This window comes from Paroedura picta, chromosome 1, assembly GCF_049243985.1.
Source record: "Paroedura picta isolate Pp20150507F chromosome 1, Ppicta_v3.0, whole genome shotgun sequence".
NCBI classification, from domain to species: Eukaryota; Metazoa; Chordata; class Lepidosauria; order Squamata; family Gekkonidae; genus Paroedura; species Paroedura picta.
The window spans coordinates 182,258,805-182,281,552 of NC_135369.1; the positions used below are offsets into that span (position 1 = coordinate 182,258,805).

The window sequence follows — 22,748 nt, forward strand, 5'->3', positions numbered from 1 at the left end:
TCCCTTCCCTTCTGCCCGGTGCCGCAGGGCGAGGGCGGGCGAGGCCTCCGTGGGTTGGTTCTGCCGCAGCCCCCAGCGACGTTCGCCGGTCGGTTCCGACGACCCCCCTTCCCGCCCGAGGGCTGAGCCGCGCTGCTGCTGCCGCCCCGATCCCCCGGCCGCCCCGCTCGGGCTCCGGCCCGGCTCCCGCGGAGGGCTGCTGCGCTCCCGCCCGGCTTCTCCCCGAGGGGCTCGGCGGAGGCGAGGAGCCCGATGGCGGCGGGGGTCCCGCCGGACCCGCAAGGGCCGCCTTGGAGCTCTGCCTGCGCGGAGACCCGCTGGGGAGACCCCCAGTCCCGGAGAAACCGACGCTGCGCCTCGCTCGTCGGGGCGGCCCGGGCCTTTGTCCGCCCCTTGTCCGGCGGTGGCTCTCCGCATAGCCCGCTCCTCTCCCGGAGACTCCCGTCGGTCGGCGGGGTGGAGAGGAGGAGAGGGGAGGGCCCTTCCCCTGGAAATGAGCAGGGAAGCCCCCTCTGCTGACGGACGGACGGACCGACGGTCCCCGAATGGCCCTACTGGCCGGGGGGCTTCTGTCTGTCTGTCTGTCTGTCTGTCTGTCTGCCTGCCTGCCGAGATTGCGAGTCCGAAACCCCAAAACCGTCCAAGCGCCGGGGCCCTTGGACTCGTCCCGGCAGATTCCCCGCCGGACCCCCGGGACTGCGCCAGCCCCCGCAGCGAACGGGCAGCCGCCAGGAGGGGGTCGGGGCTGCGGCCGTCCTGTGTGTCTCTGCGCGGGGGGGGGGGGGGAATCAGGCTCCCGTTTGCTGCTGTGCTCGGGCCGCTTCTCTCGGTCGCCAGCCCTGCATTACCTGCCTGGGCGCGTATTCGGACGGCCTCGCTGTCTAGCCGGGGCGATGGAGAGTCTCTTCCCGGGAGGTGGGCTCGGCATCCGGCGCTCCTCCAGGGTGGGGCGACGGTTCATTGGGGCTCCGTGGAAGACTCGCCAGTAACCCCCCCTCCCTCCCTCCCTCCCGCCCTCCCCCTTCCCCCGCACCCTAGGTGGAGGGAGGGCCTTACGAGGCGCAGGCTGGCAGCGGCCGGGGGCGGGCGGCAAGGGGGGCGAGCGTGTCTCCCAGCGGACCGGGGACGACGACGTCGACGACGAAGAGGAAGAGGAGGAGGAGGAGGAGAGGGAGAGCAGCGCTTTGCCGTAGCCCACCCGCTGCCGCCGCCGCTGGCCCCGGGCGCCACGATGGCCGCCGCTGCCGCCCAATGGAGGAAGCCGAAGGGGCTGGAGGGGGAGGACCGACCGTGCAGCAGCCTCCGCCGCCGCCGGACCCTCCGCTGCAGTCCTGCGCAACCGGCGCCGGGCGCGGAAGGTCCCGCGGACGGCGCCCGTCGGCCGCTCCAGCTCGGGGGAAGGGCGCTGGACAGCTCCGGCGGCGGCGCTCCTCGCCCCGAGGGGAGGGGCGCCGGGTTCAGCACCAGGCCTCCGCGGACAGCTCCCGCCGCGCTCTCGGCGGCCCCGCTAAGAGCCATGGAGCGAGGGCTGGCGCCGCTGCCGCTGCTGCTGGCCGTCTGTGAGTAGCCCCTCGCTCCTGGGCTGGCGTCCTCCCGTTCCCCCGACGGGTCTTTGGAGCGGGGCTGGGGGCCGGGGAGCTGGGATGCCCCCCCCCGGGGTTGGGGGACGCGGGGTTGGGGGAGGCAGGCTGCCCCCGAGGAGGCGCCTTCCCAGCGGGCTCTTCTCCCCCTCCCCTCCCCTCGACAGGCGTGCTGGTGGGCGGCGGCGCGGCCGAGCAAGAAGTGGAGAACCTCTCCGGCCTGTCGCCCAACCCCGAGAAGGTGATCTTCGCCGTGCGCGACAACGAGACCACCTGCCTCATGGCCGAGTTCGCCGCCAAGTTCGTCGTGCCCTACGACGTGTGGGCCAGCAATTTCGTGGACGTAAGTCCAACGTCCCCCCCCCCCCGTCTCTTTTCCCGCGGGGCTGGGGCTTGGCTCCGGCTGGGAGGGTGGGGTGTGTGTGGGGGGGTCGGCCCCACGGGAGACGCTGGGTGGCCCAGCGGGGGGTTTTCCCGGGCGGGGCGAGAAGGGCCGAGGGCGGCGCACGCCTCCGTTCACCGGCAAGTGTCACGTCTAGCGAGGTGTCCTCCACCCCCTACACACACCCCCACCCCCGACTCCCATTCCCCGCCGAGCGTTGCTTAGGCAATGCGTCGCTTGTCCCCACCCCCCACCCCCACACGCACACACACGCGCGCTCCCCGACAACCTGGGCTGAAAAGCCACCTACTCCTTCTCCCTTGCCAGGGAACGGGGAAGAGGCGGGACAGGCGTAGGGGGGGGGGCGCCTGCTCTCCCGCTCCCTTTCGGCAGTTGTTCTACACACACACACACACACACACACACAATACAAGAGAGACGCTTCCAAATACGTGTCTCCGCTGGGAGGCCTCCTTCGGTACTGGATTCTTTTCCTAGACGTGCAAACTTGGCTTTTTCTGTGGGGCGGGGAGCGGGCCGATCATCTGCGCTGGGCCCCGGCCAGTCTTTGGGGTTGAAGAGGGACGGCTGGCCTTCCTGTCCGACGGCCCCCTGGGCGCCTGGGGGGCGTGTGGGGGTGGGGGGGGGGGAGAGGGGGCCATCACGAGCGGGTCCTGGGTGGCTCGGCTGACGAGGCGCCTCCTGGTCCCGCAGCTGATCACGGCGCAGGCCTCCATCCCGCTGTCCCGCGGCGCAGAGGAGCGCGGCCGGTGCGGCGCCAACGAGTCCGAACTGCAGATCTCCTGGGCGCAGCGCGCCTTCTCCCTCCGGCTCTCCTTCGTCAAGGTAGGGCCGCTGAGGGGGGGGGGGGGGAGGTCTTCGGGTGGTGGGGGGGGGCGGCCGGCCATCCAAGGCTTCCTTCGGCCCGGGACCCTCTCGGTCCTTGACGGATCTTCTCCCCCCTCCCCAGCAGGAGGGGCGCAGCGGCAGCCCGGGGGGCGCCAGGGCAGCCTGGTGGAAGATGAACCGTGTCCAGTTCGTCTACGACAGCTCGGCGCGCCCCTACTTCAAGGACGCCGTCAACCGTGAGTAGCCCGAAGGGGCGGACGGGCGGCAAACGAGCGCGGGAGCCGACAGGAGCGGCTGAGGAAGGCCCGCTGCCGCCTCCCGGCTCCGGGCTTCCGAGGGTGGCCGCCTGCCTGGCAGCGCGGACGCCGGACACGCGCTACCGTTCGACGGCTCCTCTGGGGACCTTACGTTGGCCTGCCCTGCGGCCGCCCTGGGAAAAGAAGGAGGCCAGGCGCAAACCAGGCCCCACTCCGCGGTGTGTTGGTGTGTGTGTGGGGGGGGGGGTTGCTTTGCAGTGGGGCCGGGAGGGCGTTGACTCTAGGCGCCTGGTTCGGGAGCCGTCGAAGGGCTCGGACCGCAGGATCCAACCTCCAACCGGAGTAGCTCGCAGGGACCTTTGCGCCCGCAGGCCGCCTCCCACTGGCCTGGGTCAGCGGACGGGGGTGGGGAGGGAGGCTTAACGAAGCCTCACCGCGGTTGAAGCCGTCGGAGAATTCCTTCTTCGCCTGCGCCGAAATGCAAATGAGCATGTGGGGGGTGGGAGAGAGAAAGAAAGAAAGAAAGAAAGAAAGAAAGAAAGAAAGAAAGAAAGAAAGAAAGAAAGAGAGAGAGAGAGGGGGGGGAGGGAGGGAGGGAGGGAGGGAGGAAGGAAGGAAGGAAGGAAGGAAGGAAGGAAGGAAGGAAGGAAGGAAGGAAGGAAGGAAGGAAGGAAGGAAGGAAAGTCAGAGAGAGAGAAGGAAGGAAGGAAGGAAGGAAGGAAGGAAGGAAGGAAGGAAGGAAGGAAGGAAGGAAGGAACCCCTTATGCTGTTCTTTGGCGAACAGGAATTTCTCTCCTGAGGCCACCCTTCTTTCCTGGCATCTTTCGAAAGGGAAAGCAGGCCTCCGCGGTGCCCTTCCCTCTCACCCCTTTCTCTGGACAGGTTCCCAATGTGTGTGCGGGTAGGGGCCGCGGCACTTCAGTTCCTACAGGATTAACAGGGAAAGGTTTTTCTGCTTCCCCCTTTTTCGTCCTTCCCACTGAACCACGCAACCCACCCACCCCTTCCCTTGCCCCTGAGGGCACCGCAGTGGCCTGGCTTCAGTCGGATGTTTCCTGATGTCTCTTCTCCTAGAGGTCGGGGAGAAAGTGATGTTCGTGTTTGATTTATGTGTCCCCCCCCCACATCCCTGAGTGGTGGGAACCTCCCTACGATTGGCTGTGCTGTGCTGGGCAGGGGGGGGGATGCCCTCATGCCTTTCCCCCAAGATGCTGATTCCGGCGGAGAGAGAGGGGGGGGGCTGGGGGAGAATGGGACAATTCTGTTCCGAGGAAAGTCTCCTAATGGGTCCTAGTAGCAACAGCATAATTATGCGCTTAGAAACCATCTATTTCAACTGCTTTTCAATCTGCCTGGGATATTATTATTATTATTATTATTATTATTATTATTATTATTATTATTATTATCATTGGGTTTTTATACCACGCTTCTTCCACGGTGGGCTCGAGGGTTCGCTTCGGTCACATGAGCAGCCCTGCAGATTTTCGGTGGTGCATTGCTTGACTTACGATTCTGCGCACGTACGAGTATTCCCGAGCCGTGCGCCTCACGCCATATGTCTTCATCCCCCCAAGTCCACATTTACTGTTTGCTACCATGCTCCCGATACGACAGCTACCGTGATCTATGTGCCTAGAGCCCTGGGCCGTGTGCAGGGGTCCCAGGTTCGAATCCAGCCGGGGCAACAAATCTTGGTCGAGCCAGTCCCGTGGGGTATTTTTGAAGCTGAAAAGCTGTCCTAAGTAGGATGACCTAAGAAAGAGGGTGTAGGGTGTTGTGGTGAGAGACCTCCGTTCAAATCTCAGTTCTGCCATGGAAGCTCCTTGGGAGACCTTGGGCCGGTTGTACTTAAACTACCTTACAGGGCGTGGTGAAGGAGGGAAAGAACTTTGCATTTCACCACGAGTGCTGTAGAGTTAGGATAAAATGGATTAAGAAAATTAAGTGCCACAGGCCTCTTCAGCAATGTTAGTGACAGAAATGGCAGGCACACGGCCCTGGACGGAGGGAGCCCCTTCTGCATGGTGCACTGAACCCATGGGAAAGGGTGGTATCACAATGCCATAAAGGAAGGCAGGAATTGGGTGGAGCCTGGTGAGGCCCTCGATGGGAGACAGCTGAGGAAGACCAAAGATGTGATGCACAGACAGGCCTCTGGACATCTCTTGCGCCCCAAAAGCGGCCTGTGACGTGACAATCCTGTTGACCGCTACCTTGGTGCATCTCTTGACATACCTCTGCCAACACAGCTTATTTTGACATTATGACCATTTACGCACTGGGAACTTCACTGCCCCAGCTCCTGTACAGGAGCACAAATCAGAGGTGAATGATTTGCATGGGGCCAAATGCTCCCCGTTGCGGATGCAGGAAAGAGTAGAGCAACCATCCACGACTAAAACTCCAGCCTGCAACCTGGCATGAAACCTCCAGTGCATAAACGGTCTATGTGAAACTAAGGAGGAAGCCCAGACCACGAAGGCCAAGGCTGTGTGGAAATAGAAAGCTACTTGTCGAATCAATGAAAACCTATTAAACGTACAAGATGGAAAGAGAATAGAAAAAGGGTTTAAAGACTCAAGAGAAAGCGAGAACGAACTAATTAAGAAGTTTCAGGAAGGTTCTGGAATGACCCCATCCCCCCCTTTAAAAATCTTGTGTTTGGACCTGCTTCTCCCCCCTCCTCCCCCCCAGGTTGATTTATTTAGGACGGCATTTGACTGATGCAGTGTTGTTTAGCCCCCACTCCTTCTCCTCCTTGGGAGTTTTTAAACAGCAATCTTTTGTGTGTTTTTTAATTGCTGTTTTCTCTTTATATTTTTTAAAAAATAAATGTATTTCTATGGCAAGCTTCCTTCAGTCCCACAAGGAAGAAAGCTGGCTAATAAATGTTGGAAATAAACAAACAAACAGAGAGAGAGAGAGAGAGAGAGAGAGAGAGAGAGAAAGAGAGAGAGAGAGAGAGAGAGAGAGAGAGAGAGAGAGAAAGAAAGAAAGAAAGAAAGAAAGAAAGAAAGAAAGAAAGAAAGAAAGAAAGAAAGAAAAGAATTTCCTCCCTGTCAATCCAAGACATTAATTGCGTTGAACAATCAAATCAAAAGCAGAAGATTCTTCTGTCATTCTTCTGTCCACAAATGTTTCTTCCTCGATTATTGATTGTAAAACTTTTATTCAGAGTTTTTGAAATGCAAAAGAAGAAAAACAAAAATAGAAATATATAAATTACCAAACTGGAACAGAAAACATAAAGAAAAAAAAGGGAAATGAAAAGAAGAGGTTTCCAATTCTATGATGATTATAAATCAAATTGTTATCTTTTACAATATGATAGTATACAAAATTTTAACCCACTCTTTTTTCCTATACTTCCATGTGCTCCCCTCCCCCCATATACACATTTATGGTCACCTGCATTATTTTCCTTGTAGTCTGTTTTTCTCCTTTGGACTTGGGGTGAATTACACACAGACAAGGGTGACCTTTGACTAAAAGCCTCTTAGGAGGGGTGTTTTCCTGCCTATCCGCCAAGTACCAACAAGCAAGGCCGCCTCGGTTCTTGGTCTCGGCAGAGTGCAGACAATTCAGGAGACTGCTCATCTGACCCAGAGCAGTGGAGCTTCTGCCTCCAGGCTCTCACTGTTCTGAAAGGCATCAAAGTTCTGGTCAGCCAGTTTCTGGGCAATCCCAAACAGACCAGCCCCCTTCTGAGCCTGCTGACTCTGATTTAACACAATCAGCTGTACGTCCACTGTTGCAATCCAGCATAGTGAGAATCTCTAGATGAGGACCAGAGAGACAGGCTCAGGTGAGAATCCTTCCTCACTCTCTCTTGAACTCATTGTTCCCTCTAAGCATCAGTTGCTATGTAGCGATCTTGTTCTGACGATAAATTATTAGAGGGGAGACCGTTGTAAGGTGCTTTGGTGTCCTGTTAGGTAAGAAAAGCCATCTAAACATCTCAATGAACGATTAAAGAAGGTGACAAAACTTCTTTGGAGTTCTATAGATTTTCTGGGTAGATGTGAAGGATGGATTTTCATAGAACGTAAGATGAGTCCTGCTGGTCCAGACCAGTGAATGCCCATCTAGTCCAGCATCCTGTCTACACAGTGGCCAACCAGTTCCTCTGGAGGGCCAACAACAGGGCAGAGAGTTTGTGACCTTTTGAAGAACATAAGAAAAGCCCTGCTGGACCAGACCAGTGAATGTCCATCTAGTCCAGCATCCTGTCTCCCACATTGGCCACCCAGTTCCTCTGGAGGGCCAACAGCAGGGCCGAGAGGCCATGGCAAAGGCCCTGATGTTGCCTCCTGGCTCTGGGATTGAAAGGCATAGTGCCTCTGAATGTGGAGTTTCCCTTTATTCCCCATGGTAGCCACTGGCAGATCTAACCTATGTGAATCTCTAATCCCATTTTCAAGCTGTCTATTCCGGTGGCCACCACATGGCATATTTGAATAACTCTCTATGTAAAGCAGTATTTCCTTTTGTCCATCCTGAAGCATAGAATTAAGAAGTTGGAGGGGCCTAAAGGCCACCAAGTTTGACCCTAGTGCCACCCAGGATGACTTAAAACAGGGGTAGTCAACCTGTGGTCCTCCAGATGTTCATGGACTACAATTCCCATGAGCCCCTGCCAGCAAATGCCTCTCTGATGGATGACCACCTTGGTGTAGTGGTTAAGACCAGCAACTTCTAATCTGGCAAGCCGTGTTTGATTCCCCGCTCCTCCACATGCAACCAGCTGAGTGACCTTGGGCTCACCTTGGTCGTGATAAAGCTGTTCTGACCAAGAGGTGATATCAGGGTTCTGTCAACCTCACCTCCCTCACAGGGTGCCTGTTGCGAGGAGAGGAAGGGGAAGGCGAATGTAAACCACTTTGAGACACCTTCAGGGAGAGAAAAGCGGCATATAAGAACCAACTCTTCTTCTTCAGTAATCTCAGGGCTCTCTCACCTCCCTCACAGGGTGTCTGTTGTGGGGAGAGGAAATGGAAAGCAAATGTAAGCCGCTCTGAGACTCCTTCAGGTAGAGAAAAGCGGCATATAAGAACCAACTCTTCTTTTTCTTCTACCCTCCAACCACCAAGGCATTCCACATTTTCAATATCTTTGATGGACAAGACATTTTCAATATCTTTGATGGACAAGGTGCCTCTCAGATGCTTGTAAGACTCCTTGTTCATTGGAGTGTGAGACTCACCTCTGCTGATATGTGGATCGTTCTTCATCCGCCTAGAACGCCTACTCCTGTCTCGGCTCTTGTGGATTTATCTCACAGATGGTGGAACTTCCACTCTCCCAAAGCTCTGTGCCGGCAGTTGTCGTTGTTATTGTTGTTAGATTTATTTCCTGCCTCTCCCCAAAGGCTTGAGGCGGGTCACAGCAGTCTCAACCCCATTAAAATCCCCACTAAAAGATTTTAAAAAATACCAACATGACGGCAAAAAATCCCCAACCCTCCCCCACTATCAAATAATGAAGATAATGGAAGGGAGCGATGTACACTTCGGCCACCCCGGGGGGGAGGCAATAGATCTACCTCCCCCAACCCAGCCTCAACCATAGACCTGGCGGAAGAGCTCTGTCTTGCAGGCCCTGCGGAAAGCTAACAAATCCCGCACGGCCCATAGCTCGCCCAGGAGCTCATTCCACCACGGAAGGGCCAGGACCGAAAAGGCCCTGGCCCTGGTCGAGGCTAAGCGCACTTCCTTAGCGCTGGGAATGACCAATAGGTTCTCACCCACAGAGTGCAAGGCCCTGCGGGGGGCATAGGGCAATAGGCGGTCCCTGAGGTATGTGGGTGTCAACCCGCGTATGGCTTTAAAGGTTAAAACCAAAACCTTGAGCGGTCCATGGAGTAAGGAACTAGCTGCCAAGCCCCCTAGAGGAAAGGGGCTTCTATAAATTATTAATACCCAACCAGTATGAAATTTTTGCATGGCTGGCCATCTAGAATTAAAACCCGATCCTCATTTATTGTGAGAAGATCAGACAAAGGCAACTTTAAACTAGGATTTGTCAATAGAGTTCCTGACCTAATTGTCTTGGAATTGGGTGGGGAGGAGGGAAGGGGGAATTGAGACTGTTGGGGTGGGCAGAGATCAGGGAAATTGGAAAAGGGTGAGGACATAAGGGGGACACTAGTGAGGCCAGCCAAGGACTGGGAGATGAGGGAAATATGATGGTGGGAGGAGGAGTTGGTTAAAATGAAGGGGTGGGAGATATGGCTACGTTCACACCTGTCCTAACCTTCGTCCCATCCTGAGAATTGACAGTGGTAGGGCAAGGAAGAATACCTTCTCTCTTCCGTGCATTGCCAGGTCCATAAATAATCAGACTGCAACCTTGCATGATTTCTTTGCAGGACAAGATATGGATCTGGTTTGCTTGACAGAAACCTGGTATGGAAGGGCAAGACAGTCACCCTAGGGCTACTTGCCCCAAGCAGGTGTTCAGTTTTCCACCAATCCCAGAGAATAGGTCAAGGTGGTAGGGGCCATATTAGTTCAATACTCTTTTCCCTTTGGGGCACTCCCTTTCCCAACCATCCTAGAAATATTTGGGTCTGCGATGGGGCACAGTAGAGTTTGACCATCTGCCTGGAGTACCAACTGCCTAATTCACCAGCTGATGCCCTGCCAAACTTCCTGGAATTGGTTGCTGTGTGGGCTATGCATCTCCCTACATTATTAATCCTGGGGGACTTGAATGCCCATGTAAAGAAGACTGACTCCTCAGACCTGGTGTCAGCCATGAGAACACTGGAATTCACTCAATTTGTTATTGGCCCTACCCATCAAGCTGGCCACTCCCAGGACTTGATTTTTAGAAGAGGGATAAATGTTGGCCCAGTCCAATCAGATGGATAGAGCACCCCTCACTCAAGGAGACTTATGGACCTGAATGAATTTTAGGATGCTCTATAGCAGGGGTAGTCAAACTGCGGCCCTCCAGATGTCCATGGACTACAATTCCCAGGAGCCCCTGCCAGCATTTGCTGGCAGGGGCTCCTGGGAATTGTAGTTCATGGACATCTGGAGGGCCACAGTTTGACTACCCCTGCTCTATAGAATCTGACCCCCCCCCACCCCAGGCAGCTCAGTCAATGAGCTGGCAGAAGATTGGCATGACCAAGTTGCTAAAGCCAATGAAGAAATCGCTCCCCAATGCTCTCTCCTTTCTTGTCCAAAGCCAACTCCTTGGCTTGTGCTGGAGCTGCACAAGCAGGATCAGGAGTTGAGGCTACAGCGAGTAAGTTCATGAAGAAGCATCAAGAACATCTGCGGAAAGTTCATGAAGAAGCATCAAGAACATCTGCAAGAGGCTCATGAATGCTTATGAGGTGGCAGTGAAGGCCATTAAGAAGAAATTCTATGCAGCTTCCATTGCCTTTTCAAGCTCATGCCCGGCTCAACTATTCAAAACAATTAAATTGTTGAAGTTCTCAGGACCATCCCAAGATTCTCAGTTGGATGTTAGTTGTTAGGCTTTTGCAAGCTATTTTGGGCTTACGCCAGATCCGCACAAGCGGAAACAGGAGTTGAGGCTAGAGTGAATCTGGCGGATATTTCCTGAAGAAACATCAAGAACATGCCTATAAGATGCTCATGAATGTTTATTAAATGGCACTGAAGGCCACTAAGAAGAAATTCTATGCAGCTTCCATTGCCTTTGCTAGCTCAACTATTCAAAACAATTAGAGCTTTGAGGTTCTCAGGATCATCCCAAGATTCTCAGTTGGATATTAGCGGTGAGGCTTTTGCAACCTATTGGGGGGAGAAAATCTTGGTGCTCAGCCATGACCTTCCCACTAGGCTTGATGCAGGAAGAGAAGTAGAGGCCCCTTGGCTGGCTCAGAGTCCTATTAGGACACTTCATTCCACACCCCTTGGCTAGTTTGGCCAACCATATGTCCTCTTGACTCATATCCTTCATGGCTGATGGAAGCCAGCTGTGAGGAGATTCAGGGAGAGGAAGGATTGTATGCCACTTTGAGGCTCTTTCAGGTAGTAAAAAAACAGGGTACCAAAAATCAGCTCTTCCTCCTCCTCCCACCTATCAAAGAGTCATTCTTTGATTTGAAGGCTTGGGCTACACACATCCAAACAGCCTGGGGTACTCAATGTCTCTACACTAATGCACAGAGTATGGGAAACAAGCAGGAAGAACTAGAAGTCCTAATAAAGGAAGGGGTCTATGATCTAATAGGCATTACAGAAACCTGGTGGGATAACTCTCACAAATGGAATAAAAGGATTGAGATGTACAACGTATTTAAAAGGGGAAGACAAATAAAGAAGGGGGGAGTAGCAAAATATGTTAAGAGTATATATACTTGTGAGAAAATATAGGTATCTGACCATGAGAGTTCAGCTGAGAGCCTTTGGGTAAAAATAAAAGAAGTAGGAAATAATAGGAATATTACGGTGGGGGTCCTGCTATAGACCACCAGGTCAGGCAGAGGACTTGGATGAGATGCTCCAAGACTAAGTTACACATTTCTCAGAGAGACGGGACCTAGTGGTCATGGGAGAGTTCAATTATCTAGATATCTGTAGGAAGACCAGCTCTGCTGAAAAAGAAAAGTCCAATACATTCTTAACTTGTCTTGCTGACAACCTCATTTCCTAGAAAGTGGAAGGGACAATCAAGAACAAGCCATGTCAGATTAACCTTATCTCTTTTTTTGAGAAAGTTACTACCTTGCTAGATCAGGGGGATGCTGTGGACATTGTTTACCTTGATTTCAGTAAGGCTCTTGATAAGGTTCCACATGATTTTCTTACTGGCAAGTTGGTAAAATATGATTTGGATCCTATTACTGTTAGGTGGGTTGAGAACTGGTTGACAGAATGCAACCAAAGGGTGCTTGTCAATGGTTCCTCATCTTCTTGGAGAGGAGTGATGAGTGGAGTGCCTCAGGGTCTGTTCAACATATTCATAAATCACCTCTAGACTGGATTTCTGTAACTTGTTCTACACAGGCCTGCCCTTAGCCTTGACACAGAAACTACAGTTGGTCCAAAATGCAGTGGCCAGGATCCTCACAACACTGTGGAGGTCCCACATCCGGCCCATTCTCCACCAACTGCAATGGTTGCCAGTTGAATTCCGTATCAGGCTAAAGGTTCTGGTAATTACCTTCAAGACCATATGTGGTCAGGGCCCAGTATACCTGAGGGACTGGCCACCTGCCTGTGCCCCTCAAAGAGTTCTACGCTCTGCCCCCACCAACCCGCTAATGGTCCCTGGCCCTAAGGAAGCCCACCTGGACTTGACCAGGGCCAGAACATTCTCTGTCCTGGCCCCCACCTGGTAGAATGAGCTCCTGGACGGAGCTAAAACACTTCTGCAGGACCTGCAAAAGGGAGCTCTTCCGCCAGGCATTTGGTTGAGACCAGGCATAGCCAACAACATCTGAAGGGCCCCTGCTCCCTCCCTCCCAGAATCTATGCGCTCTGCTCCTGGACCTGTTTGCACTGTTACAATCATTAGTTATTAGTATTAATGTTATGGTTATTTATATGCTATGGATTGTTTTTTGTATTGCTTATACATTTTATGTAAACCACTCTGAGCCTCCGGGGAGGACAGTATAATAATAATAATATTATTAATTAATTAATTCATAATAATTATAATAATTATATTATTATAATTAATAATTATTATAATGATTATAATAATTATAATTATAATTATTATTCAGATAAAGGAATTGAGGGGGTGATTATTAAATTTGCAGATGATACTAAACTGTGAGGGGTAGCAAACACACCAGAAGTCAGAGTCAGGATACAGGATGACCTTGACAGGCTGGAAAACTGGACTAAAATGAATAAAATGAATTTTAATAGTGAGAAATATAAAGTTCTGTATTTAGGTAGGAAAAATCAAATACATCACTACAGGATGGGTGAGAGCTGTCTTAGCAGTAGTATGTGTGAAAGGGATTTGAGTGGTCTTAGTAGACCATGCACTGAACATGAGTCATCAGTGTGACTTGGTAGCTAAAAAGGCAAACGTGATTTTGGGCTGTATTAAAAGAAGTATAGCGTCCAGATCGCATGAGGTCATGTTACCACTTTACTCTATTCTGGTTAGACCACACTTGGAATACTGTGTTCAATGTAGAGAAACTGGAGCGTGTCCACAGAAGGGCTACAAAGATGGTGAGGGGTCTGGAGACTAAGTTGTATGAGGAAAGGTTCAGGGACCTTGGTCTGTTTAGCCTTGTGAGAAGGCTACTAAGAGGTAATATGATAATCATCTTCAATTACTTGAGGGGCTGTAATATGGAAGATGGAGCAGAGTTGTTTCTGTTGCCCCTGAGGGGTCTACCAGAACCAATGGGTTGTGCCCCTTCTTTGCATACCCAAGGAATTGCTAATTGCCTCTGCGGCATGATAGATGAATTTCTTCTATGCCAGGCTGGATTCTGGAGATTTTTGGTAGAGGGATCACTTGGGCATGAAATTGGGGACACCGTGAGTGGGCAGGGAGTTGTGAGGTCCTGCATTATGCAGGGATGAGACTAGATGACCCTGGAGGTCTCTTCCAACTCTATGATTCTATGATTCATGGCCATTTCTGTCTGCTTGGCAGCCGGAAGACATACCGCCACCACCCGTCACCTTTCAGCCCTGGTCACCCCTGCTGGGAAGTCCTATGAATGCCAGGCTCAACAGACCATCACCATGACTTCCAGTGACCACCAAAAACCCGTTGTCCTCCAGCTGTCCGAGGTCCGCATCCAGCCCTTTGATATCAGCTCTGATTTTGAATATGGTGAAGGTAAGTGGGTTATGTGGACCGGGAACTCTTGGGGCTCCATCTGGAAAGAGAAGTCCTTGAACAGGATGGGGAGAAGTTTCTGTGGAAAGATGGGACAGAAAAGAAACACGGTGCAGTTTCCACCCATTTCTCCTACCGTCTCAGACTTTGGCCTGAACCAGACTGTGAAGTTCTTACAGGTCAGGACCAACAGGTTTCCATGTCCCATTTGATTTTAACAGAAATCAGCAGGACTGAGCCTAAAATAAACATGTAGGTGAAGACTCAGCACTGGTGAAAAGGGTTTAAATTAAGTGCAATTGGGGCAAGGTAAAAGGTAGGTAAAGGTATCCCCTGTGCAAGCACCGAGTCATGTCTGACCCTTGGGGTGACGCCCTCCAGCGTTTTCATGGCAGACTCAATACGGGGTGGTTTGCCAGTGCCTTCCCCAGTCATTACTGTTTACCCCCCAGCAAGCTGGGTACTCATTTTACCGACCTCGGAAGGATGGAAGGCTGAGTCAACCTTGAGCCGGCTGCTGGGATCGAACTCCCAGCCTTATGGGCAAAGCTTTCAGACGGCTGCCTTACCACTCTGCGCCACAAGAGGCTCTTGAATTGGGGCAAGACTTACATTCAAAGCATAGTTCAGTGACGATAACTGTAGACAGGAACACTGTAGATTTAAAGGGAATGGGACATACACAGTGAACTATTGATTTACAGGAAAGTTCAAAAACTTAAAGCTTGGGGGAATTGTATGGAGGACTATGATGTGTCTATGCAAAGAGCATGGGAAACAAGCAGGAAGAACTAGAAGTCCTAATAAAGGAAGGGGACTATTATCTAATGGGCATTCCAGAAACCTGGTGGGATAACTCACACAACTGGAATAATAGGATTGAGGAGTACAATTTATTTAAAAGGGACAGACAAATAAAGAAGGGGGGGAGTAGTAGTACTAGATGTTAAAAATGTATATAATTGTGAGAAAATACATGTGTCTGAGAGAGCCTTGTGTGGCGCAGAGTGGTAAGGCAGCAGACATGCTGTCTGAAGCTCTGCCCATGAGGCTGGGAGTTCAATCCCAGCAGCCGGCTCAAGGTTGACTCAGCCTTCCATCCTTCCGAGGTTGGTAAAATGAGTACCCAGCTTGCTGGGGGGTAAACAGTAATGACTGGGGAAGGCACTGGCAAACCACCCCGTATTGAGTCTGCCATGAAAACGCTAGAGGGTGTCACCCTAAGGGTCAGACATGACCCGGTGCTTGCACCTTTTCCTTTACCTTTACATGTGTCTGAGCATGAGAGTTCAGCTGAGAGTCTTTGGGGAAAAATAAAGGGAGTAGGAAATAATAGTGGTATTATGATGGGGGTTTGCTATAGACTGCCAGGCAAGGCAAGGGACTGCTGTGTTAGATTTGTCACCAATAGGGAAGAACTGGTTGACGAGGTAAAAGTTGTGGGCGTGCTAGGTACTAGTGATCGTGTGATTTTCGACTTTCTAGCCTTGAGGAAGAGAAAAGCTGTGCATAGTCACACACGCAGGCTGGACTTCAGGAGAGCAAATTTAGAAACAGAACTTTATGTTGGGTAGAAGCCCGTGGTCAGAAAAACGTAAGGAGATAGAAGTCCAAGAAGGTTGGGAGTTTCTCAAAAGTGAAATATTGAAGGCACAATCGTAGACAATTCCCTTGAGAAGGAAAACTGGGAGGAACCTAAAGGAACCAGGATTGCTCCATAAACAGCTTTCAAAAGAATTGAGTAATAAAAAAAGACTCCTTATGAAATGGAAGGAGGACCTTATAACCAAGGAGGAATATAAACAAATAACCAATTCTTGTTGGGAGAGTGTTAGAAAAGCTAAAGCTCAGTATGCACTTAGGCTAGCAAGATATGCTAAAAACAACAAGAAAGGGTTCTTTAGTTATATTCAAAGTAAGAAACAGAATAGGGACATGGTAGGACCATTGCAAGGACAAGGAAGTGACATTGTAACTGGTGATGAAGAGAGGGCTCAATTCCTACTTCTCTCCAGTCTTCTCTTGAGAGGGGAATCATGGCAAAATCATTTCACATGATGAGGGATGGGCGTTGTGGCCTACGATCACTGTAGGGTTAGTCCATAAACACCTAATTTATTTAAAGCAAACCAAATTCTCTGGGTGAGATGAATTGCATCCAAGTGTACTGAAAGACCTTGCAGATGTAATTTCTGAGCCTCTGGCCATTATTTTTGACAATTCTTGGAGAACAGGTGAAGATTGAAGGCAAGCAAATGTTGTCCCCATCTTCAAGAAGGGGGGAAAGGAGAATCCGGGTAACTACCGACCTGTCAGCTTGACGTCTATAGCTGGCGGTCCTTGAGCAGCTAGAGTGCATGGCTCTAATTACTGAGAGTCCATGCAGCTTTCTCAAGAACAAGTCATGTCAAACTAACCCTATCTCTTTTTTTGAGAAAGTTATTACTTTGATAGATCAGGGGAATGCTGTGGATATAGTTTACCTTGATTTCAATAAGGATTTGATGAGGTTCCACATGATACTCTTCTTGGCAAGTTGGGAAAATGTGCAAGATATAAAGTGAACGTTTACAAACATGTTCAGAATTTGTCCCAATGTCTTTGAACTTCCTCAGCTGGTCTGTAGTGTACAATAGCTGTTAGTTTAGCCATCACCACCAGTCCCTGATCTTTTCACACACGGAATCTACCTGTTGTTACTTCCATCTTGCAGCAATTGGCACATGAAAGAAGAATTCTGCACCTTAGATACACCTGTTGGCAAAATACTCAATAACATATATTTCGATTCAAATGCAAATTTACATTTCAGCACAATTTGTAATCTAGTATGTACTTTTATCCGATTTATTTTCCAATTTACAATTCCACCACATATGGAAAAAGGATCCCATTGTTTCCTTGCATTTCCAGCATTTACCATCTGTTTGATTAGACATTTTGCATAGCACTTTAGGAATCAGATGCCATCTATAAAACATTTATACCAATTTTCTCGTAAGGCCTGACACTTTGCGAGTTTCACTTTTGCACCACAACGCTCCCCAGTCTTCCAGGGGTATTGATTCCCCAAAATTCTGCATCCCAAAATACAGGATGATCTTGATAGGCTAGAAAACTGGGCTAAAATGAATTTAAATAATCATAAATGTAAAGTTCTTCATTTAGGTAGAAAAAAAAATGCATCGCTGTAGGATCAGTGAGACATGTCTTGGCAGTGGTATGTGTGAAAAGGATCTTGGGGGTCTTAGTAGACCAGACACTGAACCTGAGTCAGCAGTGTGACTTGGTAGCTAAAAAGGCAAACAGGATTTTTGGCTGTATTAAAAGAAGTATAGAGTCCAGATCATGCAAGGTGATGTAACCACTTTATTCCGCTCTGGTAAGACCTCACTTGGAGTACTGTGTTCAGTTTTGGGCACCACAACTGAAGAAAGATGTAGACAAACTGGAGCGTGTCCAGCGGAGGACTATGAAGATGGTGCGTGGTTTGTAGACAAAGTCATATGAGGAAAGGTTGAGGGAGCTTGGTCTGTTTAGCCTCAGAGAAGATGAATAAGAGGTGATATGATAACCATCTTCAAGTACTTGAAGGGTTGTCATATAAAAGATAGAACAGAGTTGTTTTCTGTTGCCCCAGAGGTGTGGACCAGAACCAATGGGATGGAATTAATTCAAAAGAATTTTCAGCTGAACATCCGGAAGAAATTCCTGACAGTTAGAGCGGTTCCTCAGTGGAACAGGCATCCTCGGGAGGTGGTGCATTCTTCTTTGGAAGGGGGGGCAAGATCAGAGAGGGCGACTGTCCTTCCACCCCCCCATCTACACCCGCCCACTTCTGTTTACTGTTTCAGCTAATTTGCAGTTTCATCATCTGTCGCTCTGGAATTGAGAATTTTGTGACTTGACAATGCATAAAATATGGAAAGTATGAATAGGCAGGCAGACAAGCAGAAAGAAAGAAAGAAAGAAAGAAAGAAAGAAAGAAAGAAAGAAAGAAAGAAAGAAAGAAAGAAAGAAAGAAAGAAAGAAATATTCATTCTGCTTTCAGTGGCGAGAGCTGGTGGTAATATACTCTGGCACATAAAGTTTTAATTGCCATTGATATCTAAAAACACAAATTAAAGTTCCTTTTGCATCTTGGATGTCATCTTTTGTTTGAAAGAAGACTCTTGTTTGTGATAACTCTCTCTCTCTCTCTCTCTCTCTCTCTCTCTCTCTCTCTCTCTCCCTCCCTCCCTCCCTCTCTCTTTATCCTGTATTATAGAGCATAAGTGTCCCGTGGACCAAAGAGAGCAGTTAGAAGAGACCCTCCCTCTCGTTCTGGGCTTGATTCTGGGACTGGCTATCGTGACGATTCTCGGGATCTATCACGTCCATCTCAAAATGACCGCTGCGAGTCAAGTCCAAATCCCACGAGACAGATCCGAGTATAAACACATGGGGTAGCCGACCCAGGGGCAGTCAGGCGGCTGATGCAAAAGCATTCCCCCCACACAAAATGAAACTAGCCGATGTTTAATGACCAAATGGAGAGGGAAGGGGGGGGGCAGGGAAGCAGTGATCTCTTAACCGTTTAATATTTAGAGCAGAGGGTGACATTTTGCTCCCTGGAAAACCACCATTGCGAATGAAAAAATTCCCTATATTTGCCATCCTCCCCTCTCTTAAGATCTCTTCCACACAGAGGACTCCCGCAGCTGTTATGTCATTCTGCCCCGTGTTTTTTTGCCACGGGATTATTATTTTATTTTATTTTATTTTATTTTATTTTATTTTATTTTATTTTATTTTATTTTATTTTATTTTATTTTATTTTATTTTATTTTATTTTATTTTATTTTATTTTATTTTATTTTATTTTATTTTATTTTTTTATTTTATTTTATTTTATTTTATTTTATTTTATTTATGGCTCTCCTGGTCATTTCTCACCATTGCGCAGAGAAGAAGAGAAGAAGAAGAGTTGGTTCTTACATGCCACTTTTTCCTACCCGAAGGAGGCTCAAAGCGGCTTATATTCGCCTTTCCTTTCCTCTCCCCACAACAGACACCCTGTGGGGTGGGTGAGGCTGAGAGAGCCCTGATATCACTGCTCGGTCAGAACAGTTTTATCAGTGCCGTGGCAAGCCCAAGGTCACCCAGCTGGCTGCATGTGGGGGAGCACAGAATCGAAGCCGGCATGCCAGATTAGAAGTCCGCACTCCTAACCACTACACCAAACTGGTGCACCACTCCCTCCCCTCTTTGCCCCCAGATTTATATACGCACAGGGACAGAAAACCCGGAGCTGTGCTGTAGAGCCACTGGAATAATTTGTACATTTTAAAAAAGACTATTACTAGAGTGCTGCACAACAACACTTTCTAAAGATTTTTTTTTTAAATGCTCCCCACAGCTCTCCCACCAGAGCAGCTCTGGGTTGGCAAGGCTTTTGCTGTAGATAAATTGTTTTTAGCATTATTATGCATTATTTGATGTTATTATTTGATTTAAACCCCAACCCCCTGTCTTAATCCCAACATGGAGGAAGCCGGCATCTGGGTTTAAAGAAATAAATAGCGTGGCTCCGCGTCAGCGAAGCAGAGGAGGCACTGTGGAGATGCCCCACGGTGAGCATTAAAAAAAAATTTTTAGAAGGAATTATTGCACTGTTATGTAACAACACAATAACTCCTAATTTTTTTTTAAATGCTCACCATGGGGCACTTTTATAGCACAGCTCTGCCTCACAAACTCTTTAAACAAAGGTCATGGTTTTCTCCATCTAGGGATTTAAGATGGGGTGTGTTAAAATCAAATAACAACACAATACATAATAAAGCAAAAACAATTTGAAACAAAAGCCTGGCCGTGCCAGAGCCGAGAGCTGGCAGGAGAGCTGTGGAGAGCATAAAAAAAATTTTTTTTAAGTGTTATTCTTCATTCATGGGGAGGAGAGGATGGCAGAAGTGATACTACAGGGGCGTGCGAACAGTTGCAGCCCACTGGAGACGACCTGCCCTTTTCTGCTTATGCATGACCCATCCCCAACATACAGCCCCTTGGATCCTGTGGCAAAACAGGGAATGCGGATTTCTCTGCATTCCCTTGCTGTGGGAGCAAGTTGGGACAGGGCTGGGACCCCGCTGGAAGGGGCCTGATTCTGTGCGTAAGCAGGAAGAAAAGATATGCGCGAACGAACTGCGATCTGTGTCTAATTGGTCATGCGGAAGAGGTCTCAGTTTCTCCCTACCTCGGGGAAGTGGCTGGGGTTTATTTAGATAAATAATAAATAAATAAATCTTTATTTTTCTATCCCGCCCTTCTCGTAAGGCTCAGGGTGGGTGCTATCAATTTCTTGATACAATTAGCTTTACAGAAATTCACGTTTTACATTTTAAAAAAGGATACAAAATCTGACCTATTCGCCAACCAATTAACCTTCAGAATTAAAGCTGAATGCTAAACCTTAAACGTTAAGGAGAGTTTCCATTTTAGGGCAGGTGCAATGACTCTTGATATGCTGATGGATTCCCCCAGGGAGGCGGGGAGAGGCCAGCCAATCGATGTGGATGCCATATTCCTGGCCTCAACTGAAGGGATGGCGAAATAACTCTGTCTTGCAGGCCCTGTAGAACTCATCGAGGTCCGGCAGGTCCCTGATCTCCTTTGGCAGAATGTTCGACCAGGCCTAGGCCAGGGCCAAAAGCCAGAGGCCTGGCCCTGGTCGAAGCCAGTCTCAGTTCTTTGGGGCCAGGGATTCAGAACAGATATTGGTTCTTTGGGATGTGCGATCATTTCTTCCTCTACAACCCCCCTGAGAGGGAGGGACTATCCCAATGCTGCCCAATGATCTTCCGGGGCAGAGTGGAAATTTGAACCTTTGTCTTCTGGATCCCGGCCTGACATTGTAACCATGCTACACTGTCTCTCACATTTTCCTCAGAAACAAAGTTTGAAGCCTGTAGCACCTTTAAGACCAACATTTTCATTCAACTTGGTGGGCCTTGGGCTTAAATTTCATCCTGTTGCTTCAGACCGATGTGGCCACGCCCCTGAGGAGCTGGCAGTGGTCGTGATGAAGGTTCTGTGTGTTCCCACCACCCCAGAAATAGAAAGAAAGGAATTCTAAGCAAGGCAAGTAGGGCTGCCCCCTGTTCCCCCCGACCCCTAAGGAATAACGCCATTTTGAACAAATACCAGCCAAACCCTACTCCCTGACACGGTAGCCATTCCACTAGCTGATTTCAGCTTTACTTCTTTTCTGAGCCATTGGCAAATAAGGTTCCGCCATTTTAGCCTGAGGACTTCTTTTAATTTGCTTTTTGGGAATGCTCTGGCATCAGAGCTACTTTTTGGCCACGTGGCTGTGTGTAAGAGCATCGTGCTATTGCCAGCCAACTGAGAAATGCTTCTGGAAGAGGCTCCTTGCATGTCCTGTGCTTGACAAATGCTCGCTGCAACACGACGATTGCACAATGCAACCGCAACAAAATATTCATATTACTATGCAGATATCTTCAGGTGTTATAAATATATATCTCTGTGTATATATATAAATATCTACGGGGGAAGGGGAACAATCCCAGGCTACGTTGCTTAAACTAGAGCACTCTTAAAATGTATGCAAATCGACAGATATATAGAAATTATTTTGGTGACATTCACTTGGAAATGACCTCAGCTTCTCTACCAATAATGAGATATCAATAAAATGTTTGAAGGTTCTGCAGAAATGTCTGAGAGCGCTTCTGTACCGCAAGCCGAGGGAAAACTCAAGGGTGTTGTGAGGGATGGGTCTGGATCCATGTTTTATTTCCTTAATGCTCATGATGCTCCAGCTGCCACCAGGGTGGCTTGTGCTCTGCTCGCCAGTGGAGGAGAGGGAGTCACTTTTTCAGTGGCTCAGCGCTTCTGTACTGCAAGCCAAGGGAAAACTCAAGGGTGTTGTGAGGGATGGGTCTGGATCCATGTTTTATTTCCTTAATGCTCATGATGCTCCAGCTGCCACCGGGGTGGCTTGTGCTCTGCTCGCCAGTGGAGGAGAGGGAGTCACTTTTTCAGTGGCTCAGTCATCGGTTCATTGACTGTTAGGTGCCTGTTCAGCAGACTGAATTCCTTCCTAACAGTTCAACATGGAGCATTCAGCACACACAAGTGTTCGCTCACTGCTCTGCTGGGCAGGCAATTGTTTAAATACATTGTCACACCAGTCACCAGTCATGTACATCAGTCGTAAATAAACGTTGCATTAAAAAAAATACCTACCATTTCATCTAGGTAGTTTTTTGCAACATTCATGGCTGCCTATCTGGATTGGCAGCATTTTTATGCTTGTGCAACCCTGGAAAACACACCCAAGGCAAACCTGTTGAAGACCTTTGGCACTCAGCTGAAGAGACCTGGGGTGAATCTGCACTTACAGGATGTTCCAGGGTTGCTGTGCAGAGGCCAGTAATGGAAAACTAGACCTGAACATCTCCTACCTTGACCTGGATGGGCCAGGTGAGCCAGAAGTGGTCAGATCTCAAAAGCTAACTTGACTTGGCCCCACTAAGTACTTGGATGGGAGGAAGACCAACATGGTCCAGGGTTGCTGCGCAGAGGCATGCAAAGGCAAACTTTTGCTTTGTATGCGTTCTCCTTGGGAATAATGTTGCAATTCTCACAAATGACCCATTCCAAAAAAGAGAGGAACCTATCCTGCTTGTATTGCCCATTACATCGCACATAACCTGGTGGAATGAGCTCCCGGAAGAGCTGAGGGAGAGTCAGAATTGTCAGCTTTCCACAAGGCCTGCAAGATGGATCTCTTCCGCCAGGTGTATGGTTGAGGCCAGGGCAGGGTCGCGGTGTTACCATCGGAGGATCCCTCAATGGGTGGTCGGATCAGGACC

The 22,748-nt window shown here is 49.6% G+C and overlaps 1 protein-coding gene across 2 annotated transcripts; it reads left to right on the forward strand.

Annotated features, from left to right (window-relative positions):
* The first annotated feature begins 832 nt into the window (after positions 1-832).
* On the forward strand, positions 833-21,589 carry LAMP5 (lysosomal associated membrane protein family member 5). 2 transcript variants are annotated; one of them, XM_077314670.1, is made up of 6 exons: positions 833-1,559; positions 1,748-1,923; positions 2,677-2,808; positions 2,933-3,047; positions 13,681-13,869; positions 18,137-21,589. In XM_077314670.1, exons 1-6 carry the CDS (start codon positions 1,232-1,234, stop codon positions 18,316-18,318), a joined length of 1,122 nt encoding a protein of 373 aa, XP_077170785.1. In that variant the 5' UTR covers positions 833-1,231; the 3' UTR covers positions 18,319-21,589. The 2 variants fall into 2 exon arrangements, with proteins under 2 accessions (XP_077170785.1, XP_077170793.1); XM_077314678.1 differs by having other exon boundaries at positions 834-1,559; positions 2,936-3,047.
* Positions 21,590-22,748: the final 1,159 nt, after the last annotated feature.